This window comes from Dermacentor albipictus, chromosome 1 (assembly GCF_038994185.2).
Source record: "Dermacentor albipictus isolate Rhodes 1998 colony chromosome 1, USDA_Dalb.pri_finalv2, whole genome shotgun sequence".
NCBI classification, from domain to species: domain Eukaryota; kingdom Metazoa; phylum Arthropoda; class Arachnida; order Ixodida; family Ixodidae; genus Dermacentor; species Dermacentor albipictus.
Window position 1 is genome coordinate 40761313 of NC_091821.1, and position 16265 is coordinate 40777577.

At 46.6% G+C, this 16265-nt stretch overlaps 1 protein-coding gene and 1 long non-coding RNA gene across 2 annotated transcripts in view; one reads left to right on the top strand and one right to left on the bottom strand.

Annotated features, from left to right (window-relative positions):
- Positions 1–8221, top strand: part of LOC139061125 (uncharacterized) — a 401615-nt gene extending 393394 nt beyond the window's left edge. The window contains exon 4 of the long non-coding RNA XR_011515190.1: positions 8146–8221. This is a non-coding gene — a long non-coding RNA (uncharacterized lncRNA). The remainder of the gene's footprint in view (positions 1–8145) is intronic.
- Positions 1–16265, bottom strand: part of LOC139061122 (locomotion-related protein Hikaru genki-like) — a 128413-nt gene that overhangs the window by 90202 nt on the left and 21946 nt on the right. The window contains exon 2 of the mRNA XM_070540700.1: positions 1232–1417. Within this exon, the coding sequence (XP_070396801.1) occupies positions 1232–1417 (186 nt within the window). The remainder of the gene's footprint in view (positions 1–1231; positions 1418–16265) is intronic.

Sequence of the window (16265 nt, forward strand, 5' to 3'; positions counted from 1 at the left end):
TCATGTCATCAGCGGCGGCAAAGGCGAGGCGAACAGTTTAGGGAAGGCGCTGCAGGAAAAGTTCCTTGAGCAGAGCGCTGTGGATGTTGACGTTACCTTCGCCGAAGAGCTGCCCGCATACGGTGCAGTATTTGGGAGGGCGTCGGTCAACAAGTTCTTCGCTGGTCAGGATATTTGCCTTGAGGCGCTCATATAGGTTTTAGCGCAAATGCTGGGCGAGGACGTCGGTGAGGTTGTTGACTACTTAGCGTGGTAGTGACGAGATCACTTTGTACAACTGCGTCGTCTGCGAAGTGATCCGGTGCAGGTGGAATTGCGCGCGAGCCTGTGAAAACCACACCTGGGGATTCTGCGTCCAAAAGAGTGGAAGCTGAAATCGAACCTCTGCGATACCTGTGAGGCGAGGGCTTGACTCGGTTGATAGGCTCGACGCGGCGAGGGCTTGATGTGCGGCATTGTTGCTAGGTTCGGTCATGCTTAAGTCCTAGGTCACACTGTAGAGCGCTAAAGGAAAGAGGGCCGACACGTAAGCTGCAGAGCTGATACTGAAACCTACGCCCCACTACCTTCATTATTTCATTCTCTGTTCTTGCTGTGAGCGTGCCCTCGCATCGTAGTAGATGTGGGCGCTACAAGGCACTGAAACCTTGGAAATCATCGAAAAAATTAGCTGTGGTTGGAATTGAAATGTACAAAATAAGAAAGAAAAGGGAAGTGAAAGTAGATGAAAAGATAACAAGCCGCCGGTGGGAAGCGAACCCACAACCCCATATCACGCGCCCGTTGCCCGATCAATTGTGCTGCGGCACCTACTGCTGATGCGTCCACTAACTTTGGTATTTGTATTTACTATATCCAGCCCTAGGAGTGTTAGCCAGCACCACTAATGCCATGGTGGGCGGATGTGGAACGTCATTTTTTTTTTTTGCTCGATGGTGTCACGTAACACGTGAACTTAGCGCAGCACGTGGCTAATAAACCCTCTCATGCTGCCTAATGGCATTAATGCTGCCAGATTAGGTCACTGAGCAGTCGTGCTAAGCAAGAACCATTGCAAAGACTGTTTCGTTAAATGTGATTCAATTCATTCAAGGATACAAATGTGGTGAGGGTACGTGATCAAAAGGCCATAAAATCACAGACATTCAAACTTTTTAAAAATCTTGCTTTCGAAAACAAACACAGAAGAAGAAAAAAAATTGCCTAAATTTCCTATGACTGCTGTACTCACTTGGCGGAACGCATTTCGGCGGCTGGCCTCTCCACGTTCCGAAATCGCAGCGCAGCTTTCCTCCATCCTCCAGTACGTAGGGCGTTTCACATTCATAAGCTGCAAGCGAGCCATGTGAAACATCCTGATATCGCCGTGGCTTACCGTCCTTCACACGATTAAGAAGGTCTTCGAAGCGACAGCCAACTGCATAGAACGAGACACAGAAAGGGCGGGATGTTAGTTAAAATTCGGCTGAGGCCTCTTCAACACTCCGTTGCTAATAGCACTAAGCTTGCAATCTACATTTCTGCATGCTTCTTCTTATAGATTGATTTTCTTGAATTGACTCGTGACAGAACGACGAGCATTAATTGCTATACAGTGTTTATTTGTGTCTACAAATATTCTATTCACTAAAGCAAAATATATCCGCTACGCAAAATAAATATCAGCTTACGTGTACACTCTATTTATATCTTGGCTCTGGAGCTTTGAATCTTTGCTGCGATTTTGGAATACCATGCTCTTAAGAGAAACGTCTTTCGCCGAGACACAAATAAAGACCCAAAATACTTTTTATATAAAATAATGAGCTATTGCTCCTAATTGTTACATTTTTAGGTAATTTTAAGTAGCACAGTACGGTGTGCTAGGTGCACTTCAGAACACAGATGGTTTATCCGTCCAATGTAGCTTCTTAGATTTGGTTCGCATTTGTGTCAACCCTACATATACCAACGAAAATGATTTTTTTTATTTAAAAACAAGGAGGGTGCATTGACTCGTGTTTGGCGCCTCTATTTAGCGATATTTTTTAGCCCACCATGATAGATGCTTCTTAGACGTATTGGCTGGTTTTAGTGTGTTTAAAGAGACACTAAAGGTTACTATTAAGTCAACGTGGACTGTTGAAATACCATCACAGAAACCTCGAAACGCTTGTTTCGTGCCAAGGAGAGACTTATTTTAAAAGAAAATGCGTTCTGAAGCGCCCGCGTGCCTCCAGCGCTGTTCAAATCGCCCGCCCTCCGATCGAGGAGTACTGACATCATGGTCTCATAGTGACGTTGCGCCATCGGTGAGTAGAACGGCGTCCGCGGACGGCGCTACGGCTTTTCTGCGCAAAACGCGAGCGCGCGGCCAGAAACAGAGCCAAGACAGAGCCGACAGCAGAGCGAAAGCGGGAGTATGGTGGCTATAGAGTTAGTAGAACAACTCTAGAGGAAAAGCTGGGCTGGAAAAGTGGGAACCTCTAGGGCGCCGCCCTGTTGCTACTGGTCAATGTGGCCAGCGCAATTACTATTGAAAGGGCTGAAAACAAGTACAGGTCACCTTATGCTTTGTCATCTAAAAACGCATACCTGATGGCTTTATGAAGGTGGTGCGTTAATATTAAGTTTACAGAAAGCGATCGCTAAGTCCGTGACTTATGTAAATCACGATGTACGCATTCACGCAATAAAAGATGACGCGAATTTCGGTTTCGAATCTATTTTTTGGATGCGTAGTAGTTTCGTGCAGTATAGGTTTGACATGCAATCGCGCGTCGACAGCGGACGCTATGGCACACTCGTGCCTTATGTGCCGCCGAAGCCCCGAAGTGCTCTGGCATATACCTTCACATGTAAGTAAACGAATGTATCTCCTTGTTGAGAATATCACGTGAGTAGGCAGCTCTTGTGGTGCATCACAATCGTTTGAGAAGCGTCACAGTAGAGCATTTTTCTACATGCGGAGCGGTGTTTTTATTTGCAAGTTTCCCTTCAGTAGGAAATTGCTGGATAGGCGGACCAGCGCACCGGAATTGTACTGGTGAAGCCACAAGCAACTCAAAGAATCTGTTTAATTGTTGCACTTTGAACAATCATGCTTCTACAAAGGCCACAGCAGAAAAACAGCCTGATGCCGAGTATTTCTGTGCCACGAAGTAATCTAGGGGCGAGTGCCTAATGCGGACGAAATCGAGTGCATCAAGACTTAGAACGACAGAAAGCTGAGCTAGTTGGTAAGGATTCATTATGCATAAAAGAGGTGAGGCGTGCAGACAGGACACAAGAGTAGAGAAGTGGGCGGCGCTTGTGTTGTTTGCTTGTAAATACTCTACTCTTTTGTCTGTCTGTACGCCTCACTTCCGTTTTGCACAACGAGTGCATCAACCCACATACTAATAGCGCAGGCGCTTCATTAACTGTGCAATATTTTCAACACTTCCTTGCATGCCATTTCATGTGGAATATTTTTTCCGGTCACAAATTTGTGCAGCGAACCTATTTGCATGATCGACTCCGGGCCTGTGGGACCGTTCATTTGCACTTGATGCTGAGTCTTTTACATGTATCTATAAACTGCAGATATGCGCATCAGATCCCTGCGAGCATTTTCAAAATTCAGTTATTTTAGACAACAGGCACATATGCAATACTGACATAATCTCAAATACCACTAAGCAGCTAGGTGCAGCGGTGGCGTAGAGGTAGAACACCCGCCTCGCGTGCAAGAGGTCCGTGGTTCGAATCCCGGTGCCGGCAATTTTCCACCGGACTAAAAAAAAGAAATCCGCGTGTTGATAAAATTGCACAAAAGGCCTGGAGTGTGGCCTGATCCCGGTGACCACAACCGGTAACGCACTCCCTCACCAGAGCAGGATTGGCCACCCTGGTGCAGTACTTGGCCACAACCTCCTATATGAATACAACAATCAAACCCCGGCCCTCAGTCCCCAGCAGCTGCGAAGCAACTGACCACGGCGGCAGTCAGACCAGCGACGCAGCAGAGGGTGCTAAGAATCCCTGGTTCCAGACAGGCCACCATTGGAATCTGAACCTGGCAATGTTTTATGCTAGAACGCTATCTAGTGAGGCAAGTTTAGCAATGCTATTGGAGGAATGGAGTGCAATAAATGGGATATAATAGGGCTCAGCGAAGTTAGGAGGACAAAAGAAGCATATACAGTGCTAAAAAGCGGGCACGTCCTCTGCTACCGGGGCTTAGCGGAGAGAAGAGAACTAACTAGGGGTCGGATTCCTGATTAATAAGAATATGGCTGGTAACATACAGGAATTCTATAGCATTAACGAGAGGGTGGCAGGTCTTGTTGTGAAACTTAATAAGAGGTACAAAATGAAGTTTGTACAGGTCTACGCCCCTACATCTAGTCATGATGACCAGGAAGTCGAAAGCTTCTATGAAGACGTGGAATCGGCGATGGGTAGAGTGAAAACTAAATACACTATACTAATGGGCGACTTTAATGCCAAGGTAGGCAAGAAGCAGGCTGGAGACAAGGAAGTGGGGGAAATGGCATAAGCACTAGGAATAGCAGGGGAGAGTTATCAGTAGAGTTTGCGGAGCAGAATAATATGAGGATAATGAATGCCTTCTTCCGCAAGCGGGATAGACGAAAGTGGACGTGGAGGAGCCCGAACGGCGAGACTAGAAATGAAATAGACTTCATACTCTGCGCTAACCCTGGCATCATACAAGATGTGGACGTGCTCGGCAAGGTGTGCTGCAGTGACCACGGGATGGTAAGAACTCGAACTAACCTAGACCTGAGGAGGGAACGGAAGAAACTGGTAGATAAGAAGCCCATTAATGAGTTAGCAGTAAGAGGGAAAATAGAGGAATTCCAGATGAAGCTACAGAACAGGTATTCGGCCTTAACTCAGGAAGAGGACCTTAGTGTTGAAGCAATGAACGACAATCTTGTGGGCATCATTAAGGAGTGTGCCATAGAAGTCGATGGTAACTCCGTTAGGCAGGATACCAGCAAACTATCGCAGGAGACGAAAGATCTGATCAAGAAACGCCAATGTATGAAAGCCTCTAACCCTCCAGCTAGAATAGAACTGGCAGAACTTTCGAAGTTAATCAACAAGCGTAAGACAGCTGACATAAGGAAGTATAATATGGATAGAATTGAACAAGCTCTCAGGAACGGAGGAAGCCTAAAAACAGTGAAGAAGAAACTAGGAATTGGCAAGAATCAATTCAATCAAGACAAAGCCGGCAATATCATTACTAATATGGATGAGATAGTTCAAGTGGCTGAGGAGTTCTATAGAGATTTATGCAGTACCAGTGGCACCCACGACGATAATGGAAGAGAAAATAGTCTAGAGGAATTCGAAATCCCACAGGTAACGCCGGAAGTAGTAAAGAAAGCCTTGGGAGATATGCAAAGGGGGAAGGCTGCTGGGGAGGATCAGGTAACAGCAGATTTGTTGAAGGATGGTGGACAGATTGTTCTAGAGAAACTGGCCACCCTGTATACGCAATGCCTCATGACATTGAGCGTACCGGAATCTTGGAAGAACGCTAATATAATCCTAATCCATAAGAAAGGGGACGCCAAAGACTTAAAAAATTATAGGCCATCTGCTTACTGTCCGTTGCCTACAAACTATTTACTAAGGTAATCGCAAATAGAATCAGGAGCACCTTAGATTTCTGTCAAGCAAATGACCAGGCAGGATTCCGTAAAGGCTACTCAACCATAGACAATATTCACACTATCAATCAGGTGATAGAGAAATGTGCGGAATATAACCAACCCTTATATATAGCTTTCATTGATTACGAGAAGCGTTTGATTCTGTGGAAACCTCAGCAGTCATGGAGACATTACGGAATCAGGGTGTAGACGAGCCGTATGTAAAAATACTGAAAGATATCTATAGCGGCTCCACAGCCACCGTAGTCCTCCATAAAGCAAGCAACAAAATCCCAATAAAGAAAGGCGTCAGGCAGGGAGATACGATTTCTCCAATGCTATTCACAGCGTGTTTACAGGAGGTATTCAGAGACCTGGATTGGGAAGAATTGGGGATAAAAGTTAATGGAGAATACCTTAGTAACTTGCGATTCCCTGATGATATTGCCTTGCTTAGTAACTCAGGGGACCAATTGGAATGCATGCTCACTGACCTGGTGAGGCAAAGCAGAAGAGTTGGTCTAAAAATTAATCTGCAGAAAACTAAAGTAATGTTTAACAGCCTCGGAAGAGAACAGCAATTTACAATAGGCAGCGAGGCACTGGAAGTCGTAAGGGAATACATCTACTTAGGGCAGATAGTGACGGCGGATCCGGATCATGAGACGGAAATAATCAGAAGAATAAGATTGGGCTGGGGTGCGTTTGGCAGGTATTCTCAGATCATGAACAGCAGGTTGCCATTATACCTCAAGAGAAAAGTATATAATAGCTGTGTCTTACCTGTACTCGCCTACGGGGCACAAACCTGGAAGCTTACGAAAAGGGTTCTACTCAAATTGAGGACGACGCAACGAGCTATGGAAAGAAGAATGATAGGTGTAACGTTAAGAGATAAGAAAAGAGCAGATTGGGTGAGGGAACAAACGCGAGGTAATGACATCTTAGTTGAAATCAAGAAAAAGAAATGGGCATGGGCAGGACACGTAATGAGGAGGGAAGATAACCGATGGTCATTAAGGGTTACGGACTGGATCCCAAGGGAAGGGAAGCGTAGCAGGGGGCGGCAGAGAGTTAGGTGGGCGGATGAGATTAAGAAGTTTGCAGGGACGGCATGGCCACAATTAGTACATTACCGGGGTTGTTGGAGAAGTATTGGAGAGGCCTTTGCCCTGCAGTGGGCGTAACCAGGATGATGATGACGATGATGATGATGATGATGATGATGAGCTGGGACACATTTTTGTTGACCATACTCGCAGGTATAATAAGTAGATCATGTGGACAGCTCCAGCTCATTTTCCTTAAATCAGTGTGTACAAGGGGTATGCAAAAATATTTTTTTCTCGACCACTGATTATTTTGCTGTATAAGCAAGAGAACCCACCACGTTAGTGTAACGTATCTTGTACATCACACTAATATGTGCTTTAATTTGCCAAGTGAGATGAGTTATTATGGCTCATTCAGTCATATCACACTGCAAGCTGCATTCATCAATCTTCAATTGGATTTTGCAATTTTTAAATGAAACGTGTTTCCCTTTTCTGCAGATATGCAATAACAAGCCCTTCCGTGTGTTCCAAAGGTAAAATTTAAGCTCTAAATTAAAGAAGACGTTTCTAGTCAGAAACAAGCAAAAATCGTGAATGCAGAGTATCAGAAGCCCAAGGTACAGAAATTATGAGAAGTGTCGAATGATTCTAAGGAAAGGATTTGCTTGACCTTAATGAAAGGTAAAGCGTGTCAAGATAGGTAGAATACTCTGCAAAATTATTCGAGTGAGGGGATGTCAAACAATGGGTCAGGAAATGCGTTGTTTTTCTGCAAAACAAAAGCTGATTGCCATTACATAAGTCACTTTAGCATCATGAGACTGCTGCTTGATCAATTCAGAAATAAACCAAAAACAAGACATGCAAAAATAAAAAACAATTTAATGATGCTCTCTCCACACTGGGATAAATAAAAAGAAACACATCACATCTAATGTGGACATATCAGACGTCTTGTGAAACACTAAAGAAAAAATTCAGTTTCGAGCTATGGCAGCTATGGCCTTGCACTAATAGTGATAGTTACCACAACATTTAGAAATTGAAAGCATTCATGCAGACAAGGATGATTCTTTATATTTTTGGCTACCACTTCAAATGCCTCCACCAAGTGTTACAACGCTGCACGCAGCCATACTAAGGATCTCGCAGCAACACCTGCAGGTAAAAAGCAGAAGCAGTGAAAGTGCTGGTGTGTACTGGACACTATGTTTGAAAACTTTTAGGCAAGAGTGCAAGAAGCAGATGTAACAACTGCATTTATTTCCATAATTTCCCATTTGAATGGCCTTTTCTTTTTGCTTAGACAATGCCTACGCCTAGCCACAGCAGGTCCCTCAGACTCCGCAAACCAAGAGGCCATGGAGGCAAATGCAGGTAAGAGGCAAGAAGCAGTAGCACTGGTATGGCCATTCATCTAATTTCTTTCTTTTTCTTTCGTTTAGGCAGCCAGCACACCTCGAGCAGCCACCTTGACTGCGGGTGTGTCACCCTAGTCGCCAAGGAAACATTTGAGGGAAAGCGACAGGCAATGTGAACAGCCACTTCTCCATGTAAATGATACCCTTTCTCTCGGATGACTCCTGCGCCTCGCCACGCCAGCACACTTCTGCACAAAGATGCCGCGGAGGCACGTTCGGCTCAGAGGCCAGAAGCAGTGGCACTGGTGTCGACATTCACCCAATTTCTTTTTCTTACACTGAGGCAGCCAGCACACCTCGAACAGCCACTTTGACTGCGGGTGTGTCAGTAGATTCCTGTTGTACATATGCTCATAATAAACTTCAGTAAACCTGAACTTCATAATAAGCTTGAAGGCAAATAGGACATTGATGCATTGTTTTTTAACATTTATTGTACACATACAATATATGTTATACTTTGCAGTGCTACAGAGCATATTTTGAAGCTTTTCCCTATATTTCGCACCTTTAATTACGTATGTGTTGTGTGGCCCTCAATGCAGTTCATGTTGTAGCAGCTGCTTTGTCTGTGTATCGCACATTGGCTTAAGCTCGTGATATCCACATACTTCTCTCACATATACAAAATAAAGTTCTATGTAGTCCTCAGTGTTACAACAAAAAATGAAAGTAATCCGATCGTGGAATTGTGTTTATTACAGTGATTCCTATGACAGTTACTGACAAGTTGACAACTTGAACTGGTAAATCCGTCCATAGCCTCCTCTATTTTTCAAAAATAAAGGAGGCTGTGATCCGTCATGGCAAGGAATTCTATGTATACATAAAAAAGGGGGTATGTGTGTGTGTTTGTAGTGGGGGTATAGGATTAGGGCGGCACGAAAAAATGTACCAACACCGTTCTCTAGATCCATTCCGTTAAGGTACCGTAACAAAGCGTATTATGCATAAAGTTCATACAACCAACTCTGACATTACTACATACGCCAGGTGACGCGAACTACATTTGCCATGACGCATTCGCGACTGCACCGGATGCCCTCCATATTATTCTCGTTAATCGTGCTCACTGCACGAAGGCAAAAGAAAGATCATGGGCGCAGGTGCCTTTAAGGTATCTAGATCTTGCGAGGCACTGCTGCGCGTGCCAGGGGAGCTGTCCATGTGAACACTCCCTGCCTCGGCGGCCCCAACCTACGTACTGTTCTGCTTCGAGCTTTGATCCCCCTGCTGTCCCTCAGACTCGGATCCCATGGATGAGGCACCGACGACATACCACGAAATAACAAACTATTACAAGCAAAAAAGGCGAATCTACCCGCCTCCAAACGCAAGCCTCACGCGAGCGCAAGCCTCGATCCTGCGTCTAATCCAAACTAAATCGTTCCCCAACCCACATTGGCTAGCCATAATTACCAACGGGCAATGGAACCCAATATGTCAAAATTGCACAAATCAAACATTGGCTACCCAAAATCACATTCTTTGGGGGTGCGAGGGCTTACCCCCTCCCAGGTCGCTCCTGCCAGCTCCCTCACAACAGACGTGGGAAGAGCTGCTCAGAACGCCGGATGAAAAAGTACAAAAAGCCCTCGTTGCCGGGGCCGAAAGGGTCGCTCCTCGTGAGGGGCCATCCTAGGACTCGGGCCTGCCAGAACATAACTGAGCAGAATCTCAATAAAGTTGCTACCACCACCACCTGCTGTCCCTTGGGTGCCCTGGAGTTCCTGCGCCGCCTGCTTTATTATAATCTCAGGTGCTCTCCTGAGATTTCTGTTTGTCGGTTACATGTGCCCTACAGCTGGATCAGTATTTATCATAATAAAAAAACCCGATCTATCGTCGCGACGATAGATCGCGAAAGCGGCTTTTGCAACATACCGCACCCGTGCGAAGAGAATTACGGAACGCCAACGAGGAATCTGACCACAGCTTCGAGTTCGTAACCTCGTCGAGTGACACTCCTGCAACAGGCGTGACCGCTGAAAACCGCATACCGCCGGAAACTTCAACAGGATCATCCCTCGGTTGCATAACTGCCACCTGGAAGAAGAAGACGACGTTTTCACGCAGACGTGGTTTCCTTGTGTTCCTTGGAAATTGCTCGACAGCAAAGAAAATCTCGCCCTTATCCGGATACGAAGCTCATCGGAAGCCTATGGGGACGTGTGGACTCTGGTGAGGACTCTTCTTTGCCTTGTCCTACTGATCCTGCTCGTCTGATAGACTCAAAACAAGCACGGTTGGCGCTTAGGCTTAGTGCGGCTGAGCCGCCGCGCTCGGCCGACGAAGAAGAAGTGTTTGTGCCAGATGTGAGCTCCTCACCTGTACCTTCCACCGGACTGCTGCGCGTGACAACATCCATGCCAACCATGCAGCCGAAGTGTGCATCCGATAGCTCGAATACCCAAGATGAAACACCGAAGGACAGTCCTCTTCGTGATGTGAATGTGAACCTATCCGCAGTCGTGCCGACGGACACTGGTGACCCTATGGACGTGCAGCCGTCTGGCGGTTCGACGAATGCAGCCAAGCGAGGTCCCCCTATCAACGTGCTTCAACAAGACGCCATCGCATCGGAGCAACCGGCAAAAAAAGGTAAGGGCCACCCCAGACTATTCCTCCACGGCCTCCCCTACGCCCGCTCCCTCTCAGTCTTACCCAACGCCCAACCCTTCTCAATCATATCGAGTTCACATACGGCCCCTTTCATGCTACGACATAACTTCAGTAGCCACAAAATATGTCCAAAGGGTCATCGAGCAATCTCTTGAAACCACCGGATACAAAGGGTTCGCAGCATGTAAATCTACCAACTCGATCACTGTGCACTTGGCATCTCTCAGTGATGTGCAGAAAATGTGCACTTTAACATCTATCCCGCTGTCAGAAGATCAACACCTGCCTGTGCAGTGCTACTTTGCATCGTGCCCTAATATACAAAGGTGTGTTGTCTATGGCATTGACCCAGAAGACACCCCTGAGATAATATGTCGTGAATTGACCTCCACGACACACAGGGTGCTCGCAGCTAGATTCATGGGCAAAAGCCGTACATGCTTAGTGACGGTACAGGGCCCTCAATGTATCCCAGAACGGTTTTATTACTATGGTTGCATATTGCGACCTAAACCATACCTCCCTCGAGCAATATTCTGCTACCGCTGCTTTCAACGTGGACACATGCAGGCATTTTGGCCACAGAGTACTATTGATCCAGAAAAGCTCACACCAGAAGGCCAACCACGATATCGATGTGGCTTATGTAAATCTGATGAGCACGATTTGACAAGCACAAATTGTCCGACTAAACAGAAGGCCACAATCCGGATACGAAAGGCTATACCAAAAACGACTATAGTAACAACACACAATCGTTATGAGGTTCTTGCAGAAGAGCCAGAGATGCTCCTGGCAGAAGAAGAAAAAGCCCCAGAAACACAACTGTATTCTTCTGTTCTTAAACGTGGCAAGCAGTCGCAGACAAAGAAACAGAAATTACCGGAACCTCTGCATCAGTCAGATGATGACCATGATGACATTGACGCTCGGATAGACGCACTGGCCAGAGAGATTGAGCGACTACGCAAACATAAAGAATTGCTAATTCTGCGTCGTCAGAAAATAGGACCGACACGTGACGGTTCAACCACTGCTAATGCCACCGTTACGCCTGGATCCCGTCCGGCACCACAGGTCAACCAAGCTGTTTGGACAGCAGCTTTAGATCAACTTGCTCAGCTAACGTTGCTCATTCAGAATTGCCTGCATCATGGCTAATTCTCTGCAGCAGCTGTCACAGGATGGAATTCTTCAGTGGAATTGTCGGGGCCTAAACTCCAAGTTAGGAGAAATTACAACCAAGCTTCAATACAATAAGCTACATGTGTGGGCACTGCTTATTCAAGAGCATAATAAGCTATGCTCCCTAACCAATTTTAATGGGTACCATAACCCATCTATTAGAGATAGACGTGCTACTACAATGGCTTCAGCTCCGGGAAAAGCTGCAGTTTATATATCATCGCAAATTGCTCACACAGTGATTGACCTGGAGCCATGGTGTAGTGGTAATCAAGAAGTTGTCGGGGTCCTGACACGACCAGTGAAGACTCCTGTCATTCTAGTGTCATTCTACGCCAGACCGCAGCGCACACGTTTGAACTTGGGGTGGATAGCCCATCTCCGGTCTACGTACCCGGGAATTCCTATTCTCGTGGGTGGAGACTTCAATGCCCCACATACAGAATGGGGGTACAACTCCCGAAGAGGATACCAAGTTAAAAACATCATGAGCGATGCCACTTTTACACTGCTGAACCATCATGCTGTGGCTACCTGTACTGTACCCGCAGTATCTAGAACAAACGCCCCAGGCCTCACGTGGTGGTTGGGTCCTGGAATGCCGCAGTGGCGGGTGGAACCAGATACATGGGGCAGTGATCATATGCCAATAATAATTGGTTTGCACAGAACGTGCATAAAGAAAATTCGACGACGAGTAACAGTCACGCATTGGGATAGGTTTCGGGAATCATCGACTGATAAAGTACCCTCAGAGCCCTCAGAAATTATACCCGCTTTGAAAGAACTGCTACGGAGGAACACCACTGTAACCACGGTTGACGAGGAACAACCTCAACCGGACCTCACCCTTTTGCAACTTTGGGCAAAGCGACGTCAGGCAGAATTGTATGCGTTGAGAAATCCCGATGCACCAGGTAGCCGTGCACGTGCTAACCATATAGCGGCGAAGGCGCGTCAGCACGAAAAGCAACTTTCTCGACGACGATGGTATGAGTGGTGCGAGAATCTTGGATCGGGCATTGGAAACAGAGCACTTTGGCGCACGTTCCTGTCAATGGAACGCGGTCATAAGCAACCTGACCCTGCAGCCAGCGTTAGGTTAGCGATGCAGAGTTCGCCGCATCAATTTGCAGAACACGCTGCTAGAGCGTTTTTCCCGAAATACGATCAAGCGTCACCTATAAACTGCCCCGAAATTGATGAGTCTGACACAACTTCCATATCCGATATATCCAGCCCTTTCACCATGGCCGAACTAATAGCGGCGATTGAAACTTCGAAGCAACGAACAACACCTGGTCCCGATGGTATTCCTCATGAGGTTTTCAAGAACATGGAAGGAGCAGCTCTCGACGCACTTCTTCAGGCTATTAATAAAGTATGGGAGACTGGAAACGTTCCACCTGAATGGAAGCACTCAATTGTTGTCGCGATTCCGAAACCAGGAAAGTCTCCAAATAGCCTGCAATCTTTACGCCCAATTTCACTAAACTCAACTGTCTGCAAACTCGCTGAAAAGATGCTGGCCACACGAGTTTCCTGGTGGCTTGAACGCCACGATAAATATCATCCTGCTCAAATTGGATTCCGTTCTTACTTGGGAACTGAAGACGGACTTTCTATCTTATCAGACAATGTTTTACAGGTTTCTCCACACAGTCACGCTGTGCGCACGGTAGTAGCAACAGACATAACGAAAGCTTATGACAATATAGACCATGAAATCATTATATCCAACCTCATCGACCTGGGACTTCCACCGCGGGTGGTAAGATTCATCTACTCATTCCTTCAGAATCGCACATTTGCGATTAGAGTAGATGGAAGGCAAGAAGGATACTTCACATCGAACAGAGGAGTCCCACAAGGTTCGGTTCTGGCTCCTCTTCTCTTCAACGTTGCTCTAATACCTCTAGCCTGGCAACTACATCGGATTCCAGATGTGAGGTTCTTAATCTATGCAGATGACGTCACTTTGTGGTCCGTGCATAAAGATATATCTAGACAAACTCAACAGCTTCAAGAAGCCCTTGATGTGCTGAACAACTACGTTCGGAAAGCAGGATTGGACACTTCCGCCCAAAAATCAAGCTATGTTGTGGTGGCCAACAAGAAAGGACGCACAAGAGCCACGCAGCACACCTTTACATTTAGACTCGGCGCAGTGACAATCCCTGAGGCTTCTGAGGTCCGCATACTGGGTCTCGATATTCACCAATCCGGCAGTGGTGCACACTGGCTCCGTAAAACCAGACAGAGTTCGACAAAAACACTTCGCCTTATTCGTCGCATTGCAGCAAAAGCAGCTGGAGCTCGTACTGACGTAGCTCGACGGTTGGTGCGTGCAGTCTTGCAGCCACGAATTTTATATCAAGCACAATTTCAACGGCTGACGTTGGCACAGCTAGCACAGTTGGAGACGATTTATTTATTTATTTATTTAGAAATACTGTCAACCCTCAGTTGAGGGTCATAACAGGGAGGGATGTTACATATACGTTCATACAAAACAGCCAAATACAAAAGAAATATGCACATACACTACAGTGTCCTACGGATACAATACAAGATACTATATACAGACTGTAAGGCATGTATTCAAATGTTCAACCAGCTGCCGCACGCACACAAACAGAAAAAAAGGAAAAAGAGAAAAAAAGAAAGAAAAACACTTCACAATATCCACATGGTACAGTTTTAGTAAAGAACATTGATTGCATTTGTAAACAATGCAGTATCAGAACTGCGAACAATTTCTGCAGGCAGCTTGTTCCAGGCTAGGTTCCAGGCTCTGCAATTAATCGCGATGCTATGCGCACAATCACAGCACTGCCCCGCATCACTCCGATACCAGCCCTACAGGAACATGCCCAGCTCAACACAATTGCAGAGCTAATTTTGCAACGTAAAAAAGCACGTGAAATAAAAAAGCAACTTATTCCGGCTGTCGCTGCGCTGCATGCTCATTTTCACCACGGCTCTCGGATTGACAATCAGCCCTGTCCAATGCCTCCCTGGGAATTCACCAGCATCACAACTAATAAGCCAACGAAGTTACGACGCAGTGATACAACAGGTACTATTGACGAACACAACATCGTCGATGCATCATGCGTTAACACCTGCAAAGTCTATACGGATGCTGCCATTCTCCCAGACGGCGGAAGGATCTCATTCCTGAGTACAACGCATAATTTCATCAGCGGCCACCAGCGCTATTTATCTAGGGAAGCCAGCGCTCTAGTAATGGAACTTCAAGCCATCCACGACGCTATGCAAGATGCGACATCTAAGCTGCCTACCATCAAGCAACTAGACATCTTCACGGATTCTTTAGCGGCTATTCAGGAACTCAAGAAGGTCGATAAGGCGATGGAAATCTGCGAGAGAATACACACTATGAATAGTAAGACAGCTACTTGCGTCAAGGTACACTGGATTCAAGGCCATTCAGCGAACCCTCACAACATTGCTGCTGACCAGCAGGCACACTGCCCTCCTAATCCTGATCCTCCACCTATTCCCCTCCCACCCCAACCCCGTAACTCGCTGCGAGCCCGTAAAAATGTTCTCCGGCAGGACACACGCGCTCTTATCCCACCGTGTGTCTGCTCCCTCCCCCTTCACCTTACTAGGGCGGAGGAAGTTGTGCTTAGGAGGCTTCGGGCCGGGGTGGCCCTTACACCGGCTGTTGTCTCAAGGTGGAACTGGTCGCATTTACCACTGGGTGCTACGTGTCCATACTGCTCCGTTCCTGTGGTGGAATCAGATGCATACCACCTAATATGGACATGTACGGGTTTACAATCGGAACGCTCGCGTCTCCTACTGCAAGCCGGCCTCCGCTGCAGTGTGACAACCAGCTATGACCGCTGGATACATGATAACAGATTTCACAAAACACTGCTTCAATTCATACACAACACAGGCCTCACAGCACACATATAATACACATATACGCTCCAACAATTATGCCTTAAGGGCAAGCCTTCATCGCAATAAAAAAAAAAAACTGCCACCTGCACGGCCAACATGGACCACACCCACACCGTCCCGCAACATAGAATAAAGAAGCAATTTAAAAAAGCCCAAACACACATCTGCAAGCACATCACTTCATGATACCAACGAGACGCCATGCTGCTACGCTGCTACTGTTGCCGGATTAAAACTGACTACTGTCACCAAGTCTAGCATGCGTCTCAGGAGCTGGCGACCTCGGCGCGTAGCAACATGGCGGCGCTCTTACGGTTCCCGATTCCAATGCATGGGCCCTATGGGCCATAGAGTTTCCTACAAAAATTACTAGAGGGAACTCTGGCGCTGCAGTCGTT